Source organism: Equus quagga, chromosome 2, assembly GCF_021613505.1.
Source record: "Equus quagga isolate Etosha38 chromosome 2, UCLA_HA_Equagga_1.0, whole genome shotgun sequence".
In the NCBI taxonomy this organism is placed as follows: domain Eukaryota; kingdom Metazoa; phylum Chordata; class Mammalia; order Perissodactyla; family Equidae; genus Equus; species Equus quagga.
Window position 1 is genome coordinate 11,951,876 of NC_060268.1, and position 13,544 is coordinate 11,965,419.

The 13,544-nt window shown below is 36.0% G+C and overlaps 1 protein-coding gene and 1 long non-coding RNA gene across 9 annotated transcripts in view; one reads left to right on the forward strand and one right to left on the reverse strand.

Moving 5' to 3' along the window:
* LOC124235477 (uncharacterized) overlaps window positions 1-3,145 on the forward strand; it is a 51,192-nt gene extending 48,047 nt beyond the window's left edge. The window contains exon 3 of the long non-coding RNA XR_006887494.1: window positions 2,999-3,145. This is a non-coding gene — a long non-coding RNA (uncharacterized LOC124235477). The remainder of the gene's footprint in view (window positions 1-2,998) is intronic.
* Window positions 1-13,544, reverse strand: part of MIPOL1 (mirror-image polydactyly 1) — a 301,403-nt gene that overhangs the window by 29,466 nt on the left and 258,393 nt on the right. For 4 of the 8 annotated variants that reach the window (XM_046653531.1, XM_046653532.1, XM_046653534.1 and 1 more), the window contains 2 exons: window positions 11,568-11,798; window positions 854-1,180 (listed from right to left, as the gene is read on the reverse strand). The exons of 1 other annotated variant lie outside the window; for it this stretch is intronic. In XM_046653531.1, the coding sequence (XP_046509487.1) occupies window positions 1,108-1,180; window positions 11,568-11,798 (304 nt within the window). In that variant the 3' untranslated portion in view covers window positions 854-1,107. Of the gene's footprint in view, window positions 1-294; window positions 1,181-11,567; window positions 11,799-13,544 lie in introns of those variants that run through there. 3 more of the 8 variants (XM_046653538.1, XM_046653535.1, XM_046653536.1) reach the window with 3 other exon arrangements.

The window sequence follows — 13,544 nt, forward strand, 5'->3', positions numbered from 1 at the left end:
GTGAAAATCCTGACTCCTAACAATAGTTATTTACTTATTTGCTCAATCCAACAATATACATAAAATACTTTCAAAATGTTAATAACCATTAGTACAACTAAGTATGAATATGCTAAGCAAAGTTGAAGATTTTTTGGATTTCTTTTCGTCCTTAGAATAAATGCCGCTAAGTATGTGCAGCCCGAGTACGATGATCAGAAGATATTTGAATTAATTATTTTCTCTCTGTATCTTATCATTTTGATAAGTTAGGCATATTTATTTCTATTTGTATTCACTTTCAGGGTTTGCTTTTTATATTTTTAAATTTGATTTTAATTTCTGAATATGTGAAACATACACTTGGTTCAAAAGTCAAAACTATACAAAAAGGCATAATTGGAAAACCTGCACTCCCATCCTATGCCTGCATCTTTTTCCCATCTACCTCCAATGGCAACCAGTTCCATTAGTTTCTGGTTTATCCTTCCTGTGCTTTTTATTCTTATTTTTCACATAAAAGGTAGCATATTATTAGTACTTGATTTTTTGTTAGCAATATGTCCTGAAATCATCCACTGTCAGTTTATAGCCATCTTCCTTACTCTTTGTCTTTTAATAGTTGCATCGTATTCCACTGTGTCAATGTACTATAGTTTATTCAACTATTCTCCTACTTGGGTCGTTTCCGTTTGCTGTTAAAAATACTACTGTAATTCTTGTGTTGTTTAATATTCACAGAGGTATAGATTCAGGACGGATTCCTAGAAGTGATTTTCCTTAGTCAGAGTTAATGCACACGTAATTTTGTTAGATATCATCAAATTCTACTCCACAGGGCTTTTTACCATTTTGCATTCTCACCACTAACGTACTGAGAATGTAGAGTCCTCTTCACTTCCAGTTTCCAAGGTCTATGTGAAGAATCTCCTTCTCAAGCTTACATGGCATTTACCTTCTGTCTCTGAGCTAAAATACTATTTTTCTCACTTACTATCTCTGGTTCAAAAAAGGTGATTATAACTTTTTATTTAAAATGTATATTATAAGTAGAAGACATTCTTCAGTCAATGGCTTACATTTATAGAGTATATCATACTTTTCTAAGTGCTTTTATGCACATGCATCTTATTTGATCCTCACAGCCATGTTTTGAAGTAGACAGGGCAAGTATACCAGCTCCATCTTCCAGATGAGGAAACTGAGAAGAAACACAATTTGATGATTTGTACATAGCCAGTTAGTTCACTGATATTTCTACTAGATACGAAGTTGCCTTCCCTTTATCTTTCAATTGTAGTATTTTAATTTATTATATGTTAGTGTCTCTTACTAGAGAAAAGTATTAGGAATAGACACTTATGATATTTACTTCACAAATAGTAGAAACATGAAAGCTGGTAAAAAGCCATTTTGAGTTCATATGTTAAGCTTATTTTGGATAACAGAGGTTAATTTGTTTGGTGTTAGCTCAAGAATTTTACATACTATAAAGTGCTAACCAAATCTAACAATAAAATTTATTCTGGAAAGAGATATCATATTTTAACTTAAAGTAATATTTAGTTATGTAAACCTAAGTAACAAGTTACATACAGTGAATTACCTTTTAATATATGAACAATTATTATGAATTTCTAAAATCTCAGAAAATCAAATGCAAAGTAGCAAAAATATAATTTCAAGACTGCACTGAAGTTCAAGGGCTTCCTTTGTACTAAAAAATGTATCTTTGCATTCTCTGGAAAGGTAAGAAAAAAAGTTCTATTCCAAGTGTAAAATATTTTGGCCTAAATTTTTAATTAGATTGATTCATCCTTGAGAATCACAACATATATTTATCCTATCAAGTGAGCTTCAAGAAAATATTAAAGAATGACATTAACAAACATTATAAATTAAGAGTCCTCCAACAGAAGCAATGAAATCAATGAGAGTATATATAAACCCTGATTTTGGTCTCTTTTTCATAATGTAAACTGTTTTCCATAAATCAATCTGTACGTTAAAGATGTCATTTATTTTTGAAGTTGAAAAATAACAAAAAGACTTTAGACCCACATATAAAAGGTACTCTTTTTATCCTTTTCTGAGACAGTGACCTGTATACTCATTTAAAAATGAACACCACATCTTTATGTTATTAAATCTTTGTTTTGATCTATTAGTATTCACCAAAGTGCCATTTTATAAACCTCACACTGAACAGACGAGGCCGGAGGTGGCCATCTGCAGCTTTAGCGTCTGCGTTTGAATTGATGAAAAGAGCTTTGTGTTTTCATTGCCAAGTTTGATTCTTCCAGTCATTAGGCATTCCCCTCAGATCGCATCAATGAAGCCGTACTCTCTTACGCCCATGTGTTAAATTCTCTGCTCCTCATGGTTTCCTTTGCCAGCTCTACTCAAGAATGACTATGGGGTCTTAGCCACATTCTTCTCACAGCTGTGTTAAAAAAGAGCATCAGAAAGTCTTCCTAAAACCCATATGTGTATCTGGTCAGTCCTCTGTCAGAGGGTCACCTCACATTGTGGTGCGATTATACAGGGATTCATTCTTGTTCTTGAACTGGGCTACTCTCCCATCATTCTGGGAAGGATTAGGCCCTCCGGTCAGCAGTAGAGAACTTCTTGGAAGGATGATGTGAAATACACATAGCTCAGAAGGCAGATTAGTTTAATTTAAGGAAAATGTTTCAAGATTTTAAATGTTTACATATTATTTTTACCATTATATAGCTTGCCAAATGGCAAAATAAAGAGGAGCAACACGCCCTGAGGATACTGTTGTACGCGGCAAAGGAAAAAGTCAGGTGATGATGATGTTCCAACAACTATTAGTTTGAATGGTATAATTGCCAACGCAATTAAAAAATTAAAGTTAGTAAGTTAATAAGTTCCAAAATACCGTTTACTATGTAGTTTTTGGAGTCTGATTTTTCACGTTTACTTAATCTTTCTACAGATAACACCTAATGAAGTAATCCACATTAGTGTTAACTATTTTTTTCTTTATATATAGGTTAAGAACTGAAGAAAAAACCTTTCTGTTGAGTTGCTCAAGAGTATATAACAATAAAAGGAAGACAGAGGATGCACTTCAGCTGCTACTATATCCTACATTGTTATAGAATCATCTTTTCTCTTTAAAAGTAAATGATCAAGAACGAAGTTTATGTCTGGACAATGTTTATGATTTCACCATCAAACAAAGTTACACTGAAATAGGCAAAGATTCTTTCATTCTATATTTATCAAGGGCCAAATGTTCACGTGGGCAAATCCCTGAGTTTGTGGGGAGAAATAATCAAACAGGGCATCTTAGAATCCAAGTGAAATTTGTATTTCTATTTGCTCTTGGATTCAATTTAGTTTTTTTCTAATTATATTTTGGGAATAAAACCTATAATTAGTAAGGAATTGTACATCAGATTTTAGATGAGTAAACTGAGGCTCTATTAAAAGAAAACCAGGGGCCGGCTCCGTGGCCAAGCGGTTAAGTTCGCGAGCTCCGCTGCGGCGGCCCAGGGTTCGGATCCTGGGTGCGGACACGGCACTGATCGTCAGGCCACGTTGAGGCAGCGTCCCACATCCTACAACTAGAAGGACCTGCAACTAAGATATACAACTGTGTACAGGGTGGGTTTGGGGAGACAAAGCAGGGAAAAAAAAAAAAAAAGATTGGCAACAGTTGTTAGCCCAGGTGCCAATCTTAAAAAAAAAAAAAAAGAAAACCAGACCCTGATTTATATAAAAATGTGGACATTTTCTATGTGAACAGACAGACACATTAGATCCAGTCTCCTGTGTGTTTAAAAACAGAAAAGCAAAAGAGGAAGTTCTGAGTGAGTTATCAAGTATAATAAGATTGAGCAACATCCAAGCAGGAATGGCAAAAACTTCAAAAATCTCATTTCTACAATAGCTTCCTTTTCCCCTTTACTACAACAAAAGTATTCTAAAGTACTCTAGTGGTTAGTCTTAAGTTACCTCGCCAAGGAAGCTCAAATCACTTTATATGTCTTATTTTTATCAATTCTAAACTATTCTCAGATAAGATGGGTGAGTTCTCCTATCTTCATGGAGGAACCCAGGAGCTATGTAGCGTGTAAGGGGTTAAACAGTAAGAACACTTTCAACTGGAGCCAAGAACAGAACCAAGGAAAGGACACTTACTAGACGTATGGCCACTCTAAGGAACTTACATCCATATTTATGTGTGAAAATCACATCTGAATGTCGCTGAGGTGTAAGAACTCCTGTCGAATTTTTTTTAGCCTCTCAAGTTCTAGTTAAAATGTACATGATTATTGTTAAGTGGATCCTATAATTTCTCTAAAATACTAGGAATTCTATCTCTGACTTCTCCTTACTCTAACACTTGAGTTAAAGAAAAACAACAAAAATTCCTGCATTTTATTTAGTCTTAAACCGAAACAGTAGGGGTCTGTGTCATGTTTTACTCCTTTTCTCTCCTTTCTCCCCATTGTGCTCATCTGAAACACGCTTTACCTGTCCTGGTAGGCAGCCCAGCTCTGGGCACCTACTGGGAGAGAGGTTCTGAAGTGAAGAAGCAGATCTCGTGCAAGGCGCCGTGCTGCAGTGCGATTTCTCAGTCCCTTCCCTCACGCTCTTTATGAGCTACGCCATAAAGTTAACTCTAAAAGGGAACTTATCCCCGGAAGTGCAGATTCTTAGGGTTAGAGAATTCCTTTTCTTCTTTAGCCTGGATCCTTCACTTTCCACTTCATTGGAATTTCTCAAATTTTGGGCTAGGCTCCAATTTTAATAATCCTATATCAATCTTTCCCTGGTAGAAAGGAATGATCTAGACAATGAAAACTATGTTTCTTTTTCATGTCAAAGTGAGACATTCCCTAAAGATCAAGGTGTAAGCCCAAATTCTTTGGTTTTGATAAAGAAATGAATACAATTATATATCTATCAAACATCTCTAATAAAAGTACCTCTAAAGAAACCTCTTTATGCACTCAGTGGAGGAGAAAGGTGATGTACCACACAAATACATAATGGATTTAAATTGTTTATAAAATACATACTTGTTTGATAGAGTGCAAGACTTGTATTTCATAAGTTAAATATGTATTTAAAAACATGGGTTATGATTTACAAATCCAGAATATTAAATTCTTAAAAAGCACATCATGTGTTCAAGCATAAAAATTAAGCATGTTTGATGCTGTACATGTTACAATCATTGCTGACTCAACCTGAGTCCGTGATCTATATTCAAGTGACAATAAAGCTATATCTAATTAGATCTAGATTTAGAAGGCGCCTTTCAAAGCTGAGTGGGGTGTTCAACCGTACACAAACTATCACAAATAAATTAACTATTTGACTTATTATTTGCTGAGACGTGTAACATATCTCACCAGAGCTTTTAGGTCTCAAACACAAAGAAACATTCCGATGAGCAATTTCCAGAAAAGTTTTAAATCCTCCCATTTATTAATAATACTAATAAATCAAAGTCAACTTTCAACATTATATTAAATATTGATTTAAACCTTGTGTTGAGTTGGGAATTTATGAAACTTCTTCTTTGACTCAATCAACAAGTATTTACAAAGTGTTCACACATGTCTAATATTGCCTTGCAACTTACAGCCCAACCAAGAATTTATAGGGAAAAATCACAGGTAAAGTTGGCAAGAAGCAGAATAATTTTAATGAAAAGACAGTGCAATTATAAGAAATTCACTAATGCCTTTCATATTAAACTATGTAAGAATATTTTAGCACAATTATTTTTCATTATGGGTAAAATCAGATTCTGGAGCCAACAACAAAACTAAAAAGTTTATTGAAGTCTTTTGATGAAAATCGCAGGCTTTTTTCTTCTTTTAAATAAGAAAAGCGGGCTTTTTCTTTTTTCTAAGTCAAGAAACTGTGGAAATGCTCTGTTCCCCTTCCCAGCACCCAGAGTCATCTATCCTCTTTCAGAATTCAACCTGCAAACAGATTAAGCAGCTGAGTTTGTGCAAAGTGTGTTTGCTTTACGCTAAGAACCCTTGTGTGACACTATGGCGACTCCCCTGACACCTCGAAGGGAACTACAGTTCTTACTCATCAGCAGGGAAACCAGGCTGAGAATTCACAATTTCTTTGTAACCTCAACTTCTTCATAGAAATCAGTATTTGACCAAGAGGCAGGAAAGGCTTTGCTGGCTTTACATGTTCTTCTATTTTTTTTTCTGTCAATACCACTCAAAAGACTCAGGATGCCCTATATTTCAAAAGGAAATGTTTTACACTGATCTTTGATATTTTAATTATGCAATTAAAAATTAGTAGGACACATGCAAATTTTAAGTAATTGATTTTTAAGAAAAGCACAGAAAAAGAAAACTCTAGTTGATTTTTTTTTGTTGAAAATATGTTTAAAAGTCTACAATTTTCTCCTGCATCTTTTTGTCTCATCTATTCATCATATAGTTATAGTTTATGAGAGAATTTGGATCACATCAGTGTAAATCTGGCCCACAGTGAAGATGTGACAAAAGTGACTTCACTGTAAAAGAGAGATCTTCTAACCTTATCAGCCTGCTTGTAAACACTTTCATTTTAAGTAACCATGTGTTGCTTAGGCATGCTAAGTATAGTAAGATATATTTTAAAAATCCTTTGGAAAACTTTTGTTCTAGGCCACAAGAAGCATATCTGTAGATGGAAAGACATATGAAACATAAAATAAAGCATAAAGAACCATAGAATTTTAAATCTCTCATGATGATAAAAACATCCTTTAGTGGATTGGTGTGTCAGTTTTATCTTTAATAAATGAGAATTAAGGATGGTCCTTGGCAAAATGATTAAGAGACACTTTTTTACAAAGTTCCTGTGCTCTTAGCCTGCTCTTTAGTTTCTTCTGCCTCCACATGACTCTAAAACCCAGTGCACCAGCAAAAGAGCGATTTAAAAGCTAAGTCACAATATGCTCTTCTTGCACAAACCTACACATTTTTCAAGAGAAGTGCAGAAGGAGAGTAATGCTTAACCCAAGGGAATGGATTTCCACTGGTGAAATTCTAGGCTTTATGACACCTGGGCCAAGCAGCTATTTTTGGGCAATGATGTCTGGCACTCATTACAATTTACCCTGTAAGTGATTATCTGCCTATAAATATTGGCAGGCTTACGGATGATAATTCTGGACAGCATTCCTTTCCAGGAATACTCCTATACATTAAAATATTTAAGAAATTAGTTTTGACTCTGAAAGAAATTAAAATATGAATTTAAAATTCAATGGTTATTAGAAACAGTACATGGTCGCTCTACACCATTACTGATTTCAGCTCTCTTAAACATAATTAAACTTGAATATAATTAAACGTAATTAAAGTTGGTGGTTGTTAGAACAAGGCTTAAAGCTGATCACTGGGAAGTAAGAGATCCCAACTCTAAGGAGAGAGAAAGGAGTGGTGGTGCCAGTGAGGGGAGGTGGGCAGGACCAGCCAGAAAGGTCATCCCTTTCTGTGAAACTGGTAAGCTCTGGGTACTGGGTGGGGATACAAATTTTTCTCTAGGGCCTAGAGCAGATCAGAGCACATCTGAAACCTTCCTGTGTATGCCTGACCCAATCTGCTTACAAACTGTCATTTATCAAACTGTTAAATCGTCCTAGTTCACTTGTTCGTAAGCACCGATGGAGCACCTACGGCACGACAGGCAGCTGGGCGAGAGCACTGGCAGGAGATGGGGACACAGAGATGAACAGAACACTGTCCACGGCCTGGGAAAGCTCAGTGATGGGGAATTTTGCAGGAAGTGGAGTAGACACGAAACAGATCTGCAGAACAATGATAACACCTAGAGGATTAAGGCCTCTAATAAAGGTATGGACTAAGTACTATGGAAACCATAAAGAATGAAAAAATAAAGGGCTATGAAATAAAATAAATCACAGGATCAACATTTAGACTGGACTTCAAGGAGTAATAAAAATTTGGCCAGGTACTAAAAGGGAGGAATATGTTCTAAAAAGAAGAAATAGCATGCGCAGAGATATTGTGGGAGGAAATGACACCAGAAAAATGGGAGAAGGCCAGTGATGGATCTCATACGTCATGCTAAGTTCTTTATACTTTAACTTGTAGGGGATGAAGGGCCCTCAGATTTTAAATAGGGAAGGACTATAAGCTGATTTACGTTTGTTTTTTTTTGGTGAGGAAGATTGGCCCTGAGCTAACATCTGTTGCCAATCCTCTTTTTCCGTGAGGACGACTGTCCCTGAGCTAACGTCTGTGTCAATCTTCCTCTAGTTTGTATGTGGGACACTGCCACAGCATGGCTTGATGAGCGGTGTGTAGGTCTGTGCCTGGGATCTGAACCAGTGAGCCCCAGGCCTCTGAAGCAGAGTGCATGAACTTAATCACTATGCCACTGGGCCAGCCCTGATTTATGTTTTAGAAAAATTAACTCTGGCGGTAGGGAGGAAGACACACTTGAGAGACCTAGAGGCAGGTAAGTCAGTTTTCTGGTTATTTCAGTAGTCTAGAGGAGGGATGATGAGGGCCTGAATTGATGTGATTAACAAGTGAGGACGGGGTGGAGGGAATCGGCAGCAGACAAAAGAGGGATCGAGGGGTAAAGCGAATGTGACCAGTAAGGAAGAGTGAGGGAACAGGACAGTGCTGAGATTGCTGAGGACATTAACTGAGACAGGAAACACAGGAGAATGGGAGGGCTTTATTTTCAGGGGAGTAATTTTAACACTATGACAACACACAGAAGAGGGTGATTTAACTTTCCAGGAAGTTGGAGAAGACTTTGTAGAGAAGGGGCAATTGACCTAGTCTTGCTAGTTTGATGAATATGATACTAATAATATAATCTATTCAATGCTTATAATAAAGTGACTGGCAGTGAACTAGGCATTTTACACGCTACCCAGTTTATTCCTTACATCGACCCTGCCTGTGAAGCCAGTATTACAGTCCGAATTTTTTAACTGAGGAACTTTTGCTTCCAGGGGTTAAGCAATTTGCCCCGCACCTCGTAGGTAATAAGTGGAAATGCAGGGATTCAAACACAGGTCTGTCGGACTGGAGTACAAAGCCTGCCCATCCTCCACGCTGCACTGAACCTCATGGGATGAATAAGCGCCTCAGGGGAGAAGGGGGCAAAAGGCTCCAAGCAGGAGGACCGACATTTAGAAAGGCATTTAGTCTTGAAAAGGCAGAGCCCTTCTGAAGGATGAGACAGCACAGTGGGCAGTGAAATGACAAGAGAAGAAGGGACTATACCACATGCATTGTTCTAAAAGCATTACCTGTATCATCTCACCTAATTCTTAGAACATTATAAGGTAGGAGTATTATTGCCCATAACAGCACAGTACTTTAAAATACAATGTCCAAGTTCACCTACTTATGCATTCTGAATACAGAGTCTGAGATGTAAATCACTATGCTATATTGCTGAGGATATATGAGCATCTTTGCCTATGTTTTTTACCATGATCATGTATTAGTTTTATAATAAAAATATAATTAGGAATGGGCCATTGAATTTAATACTTAGGAAATGGCTGGTAATCTTAAGAAGAGCTAGCCATAGTGTACTGAGTAGCAGAGGAGTAAATGGGAACTGAAAAATTAGAGACAGTGAATATACATCAGTTATTCAATAAATTTGGCTGTGAAAGGAAAAGGGGAAGTTTGTACCATTTTAGTTGAAACTGTAATTATTGCCTAGAATACTGACATATTCACAAAAGCTCTTCAAAAATAATTGCTAATAAAAGTAATTTCAGATTATATGGAGAATACTAATACCATCTAACAAAGTCTTATAAGTTGGTTTCTTAGAAGGTTATCCTCTGAAACCCAATAAGATAGGATGATGTCCAAGTTAACTGCAATGAAGATACACTGCTCAATTGAGGGCAATTAAAAATGAAATATAGTGGATTGAACATGAAGAGGAAAGCCCGACAATATTTCACCTGGGTCTTATTGCTGGAAATCAGAATAAAAGATTTAACATTAAAATTAAAATTTAACATTTAACTTGCAAATGACACACTGTTGCACTCCCATGGATTGGCGCCTTTCCATTAAAAAGTTTTCAGTTGTCTGTGGTTTCATGTGAAGAATAGGGACAATACAGCGAGCTTTTCTAAAGGTTAAACTTATTCAATTTAAAGCATTATCTGAGAGGATATTATTTCTACTTCTTGGTATTCAGACTTATTTCTTTTAGAAAATGATAATGATAGTTGATGAGATCGACAAATAAAAAGTTGACAACATTTCCAAAGATTTTCTTGGAAATCTAATTGGTCTCTGGGAAACATTACGCTTAGGGAATTTTAGTCATGTATAGAAATTAAAGGAGTGCATGTAAAGAAAACTTTGAAATTTTTAATTATTTGTAGACTTGAAGCAAATGGAGCTAAATCAGATCCTGACTGTCAAAAGTCACTGATTTGTTATTTACAACGAATGAAATTTACCTATATATCTTGATATTCTTAGAATGTTAATGTACATTGTGAATAACTGGATACAGTTTCTGACTGAACAAAAACCTAAACTTTAAACCTAAAAAAAAAAAAATACTTACCATAAATCACAAGTTTCAAGGTACACTGATAGTAGAGATTAATATGTATAATTCTCAACCGTTTTAAAGTGATCTTGATTACAGATTTACCTGACCTCAGCCTATTAATCAAAATATAATTTTAGGGATGTTGGGGAAATGGTTGAGATGACTTATTTTCACAAAAAGGAATGAGAAGTAAGAAATCTTCAAGTTAGCCCTACTTCATACTGTGAAACTGAAAAAAAAATTAAGGAAAAAGGTGCGTCTTAGAAATTGAAGGCAATTAGGCATGTGAATGATGTGATGTAATGCTATTAACAATACATGAAGAAGGGCTCAGTTAAAACAAGTTCTATTCCATTACAGCCACTGTAGGAAATTCTGCTACAATGTTCCAGTCCCATAAGTTAACAAGTAACTTCTTTGTCTGATGAGTTACTTGTTAACATTTTGCTAGCTATCATAAGGACTGATTATGCAGCTTTATTTAAATTTTAATAAAAATGCAAAGATCACTGAAAACAAATATAATTATGCATTGTGAAAATGTGCATTGAATACTTCAGAAGAACAACACATGAATAGTAATTTCACTCTCCCAGCGTCTATGTGCCTAGAGGTCTCAGACTGTAAGATCAAGTATGATCTCAGTTCAGGCAGCATTATCAGGAAGCTAAATAAGTGAAGTTGGTAACTTGACTGCCTCTTCCCCTTGTTAATAACTTTACCTATTACTTATGAAGCGATTTTAATAGTATGGCCTCCTTGAACTGAGGAAGATAGTACATAAAAATGGTTTGCCCTAAATAGTAACCATAATTCCCAATTAATGACTTTTTGATCCCAAATGTGGAGATGAGAGGCAAACTAAAAAAGTTCATTTGGTTCAATCTACTTTTGTCTTAAACTATTAACAGAATAAATAATAAATAATATATTATCTAGTTGCTAAAAGAAAGTGGTTTTGTTTTGTCTAGTTTCCTGCTTTTGAAATAACCCCGGATCACTTTACTTACTTCTGAGCCCTGTCCCCGGCCGCCCGGGAGGCCTCCGTGGCACGCCGCAGCTCTAACTCCATGCTTGCTCGCTCCGTCAGAGCTCGCTGCAGTTGGGCAGCCAGTTCCTCATTTTGTTGCTGAGTGATGGAAACAACGTTCTCTCTATTTTTTAAAGCTTTTTCGTAGGTGCTAAGGGTATGCTTAAACTGATCCTTCAGATTTTCTTCTTGGGATAAGGATTTGTGCAAACTGAGAAAATACAAAAATAAATAATTTAAACATAAATATGCAGGCGGAGTGACCAATAAGCTATTTCACAAAAATCTCCAGTTGGAAATATCCATTTCTAAAAAGCAATAAAGACATACTTAAATGGGTAAATTAAAATAATTTTTATATTACAACGTTATACTTGATAATTATTCCTTTTCTCTGCTTCTAGGCTCAAAGCTACCCAGACAAATGATTATCTATGCTACAAAACATGCAAAAAGATGCTGCAAGATGTTAATTTAATTATAGCAGTGTAAATGTCACATCCAATTCTCTTTAAAAGGAACAACAGAAAATTGGAAAATACAATATCTCTAGGTAAATAAAAGAATATAATGAGCTGACTGCAAAGAAGTGAGAAGTAAGAGAATGGGCATCAGTTTCGTGGATCCAGAGTCTTCGGCTGACCACTTGATGAGAAGGAATGAGGTCTGTACAAAGCCTGATCAACCACACACATGGCATTTCTACTTGTCACAGTTGAGATATAAATGAAGTTCAAACCACTAGTCAGACTGCACAGAAATAATATGTATTCAGATATATTTTCTTTTTGTTAATGAATCTTATGCCAAATATCTCCACTCATTAAGTCATACAGAGAAATAGCATATAAATTAAGACTAAATGAATGCAGAAGAAAATGCAGACAAACAGAATCCTAAAATGGTAAAGGTCAAATCTTTGATATGTCATTACACCTACCACCTGAGGTTATTCTGAAATGGCACCAAGCACCTCACTCAATTAAATAAAGACATTTTGAAAATATAAATATTTAATAAGGGAAATTTAAAATCCACACAGGAGATGTTCTTTTTTTATTAAATAAAATCATTTCAGTATATGCATACAAAAGAAATGTCGATGGGAGACTCGAGGTAAAACAACCTAACTATATAATACAGATTGATAATGTGAAAGAAAGTAATATAATTCTTAAAGCTGCAAAAAGCGAGTCAGTGAACTTTAGCACTGGCCGAATATCTAGTCTGATACTTTATTTGAAACTGTTCAGACTAAAGTAATTATAACTGTCTTCTTTTTGTTTAAGTAACCCATAAGGCTCTCCAGTGTGCTCTCTTTGGAGAAGTGTCACACAGAAACAGCACGCACGTGAATCAAGGACAGTTAGCATATGCATCAGCAGAAGTCATTGCAGGATCCATGTCAGCCCCCGAGAAGACAGACGGCTGCTACACTGCGGTCAGCCGATTACTACATTTGAAACAAGAGTGGTGTACAGCGCCACCCTGTAGAGAGCCAAAAAGGGTCTTTCTTCATGGTTTTCCCCTTGTTATTTATCTAACCCTTAGCTCATTTCTTCTCGGTTCTTTCCACCAATCCACACGCCTAGAGACTCCTGTCTCTGTCCCTCTTCCTACTCTTTCTGTGGCCTCTCACCCTTTCTGCATCCCTCCTGGTCCCAGGTCCAGTTTCCCTCAGTCCACCCTGTCTGTCTGCTTGAAAGATCCAAGAAAAAAAAAAATCAAAAACAAACACAAAACCTTTAAAAACTTAAGACTGTCTATGTTCTTTACATTTTAAACATTGTTACTTGCCTTTTAATTGTTACATTTTAAATTACATAAAGTGCACAAATCTAAAATATCCAGCTTGACAAAACGTAAAGCACAAAATACAAAACAAACCCAGAAGACTCGCCCCTCCTCCCAGTTGCTCCCCTCTCCCAAGGCAGTCACTATGGCCTGATTTTGACAT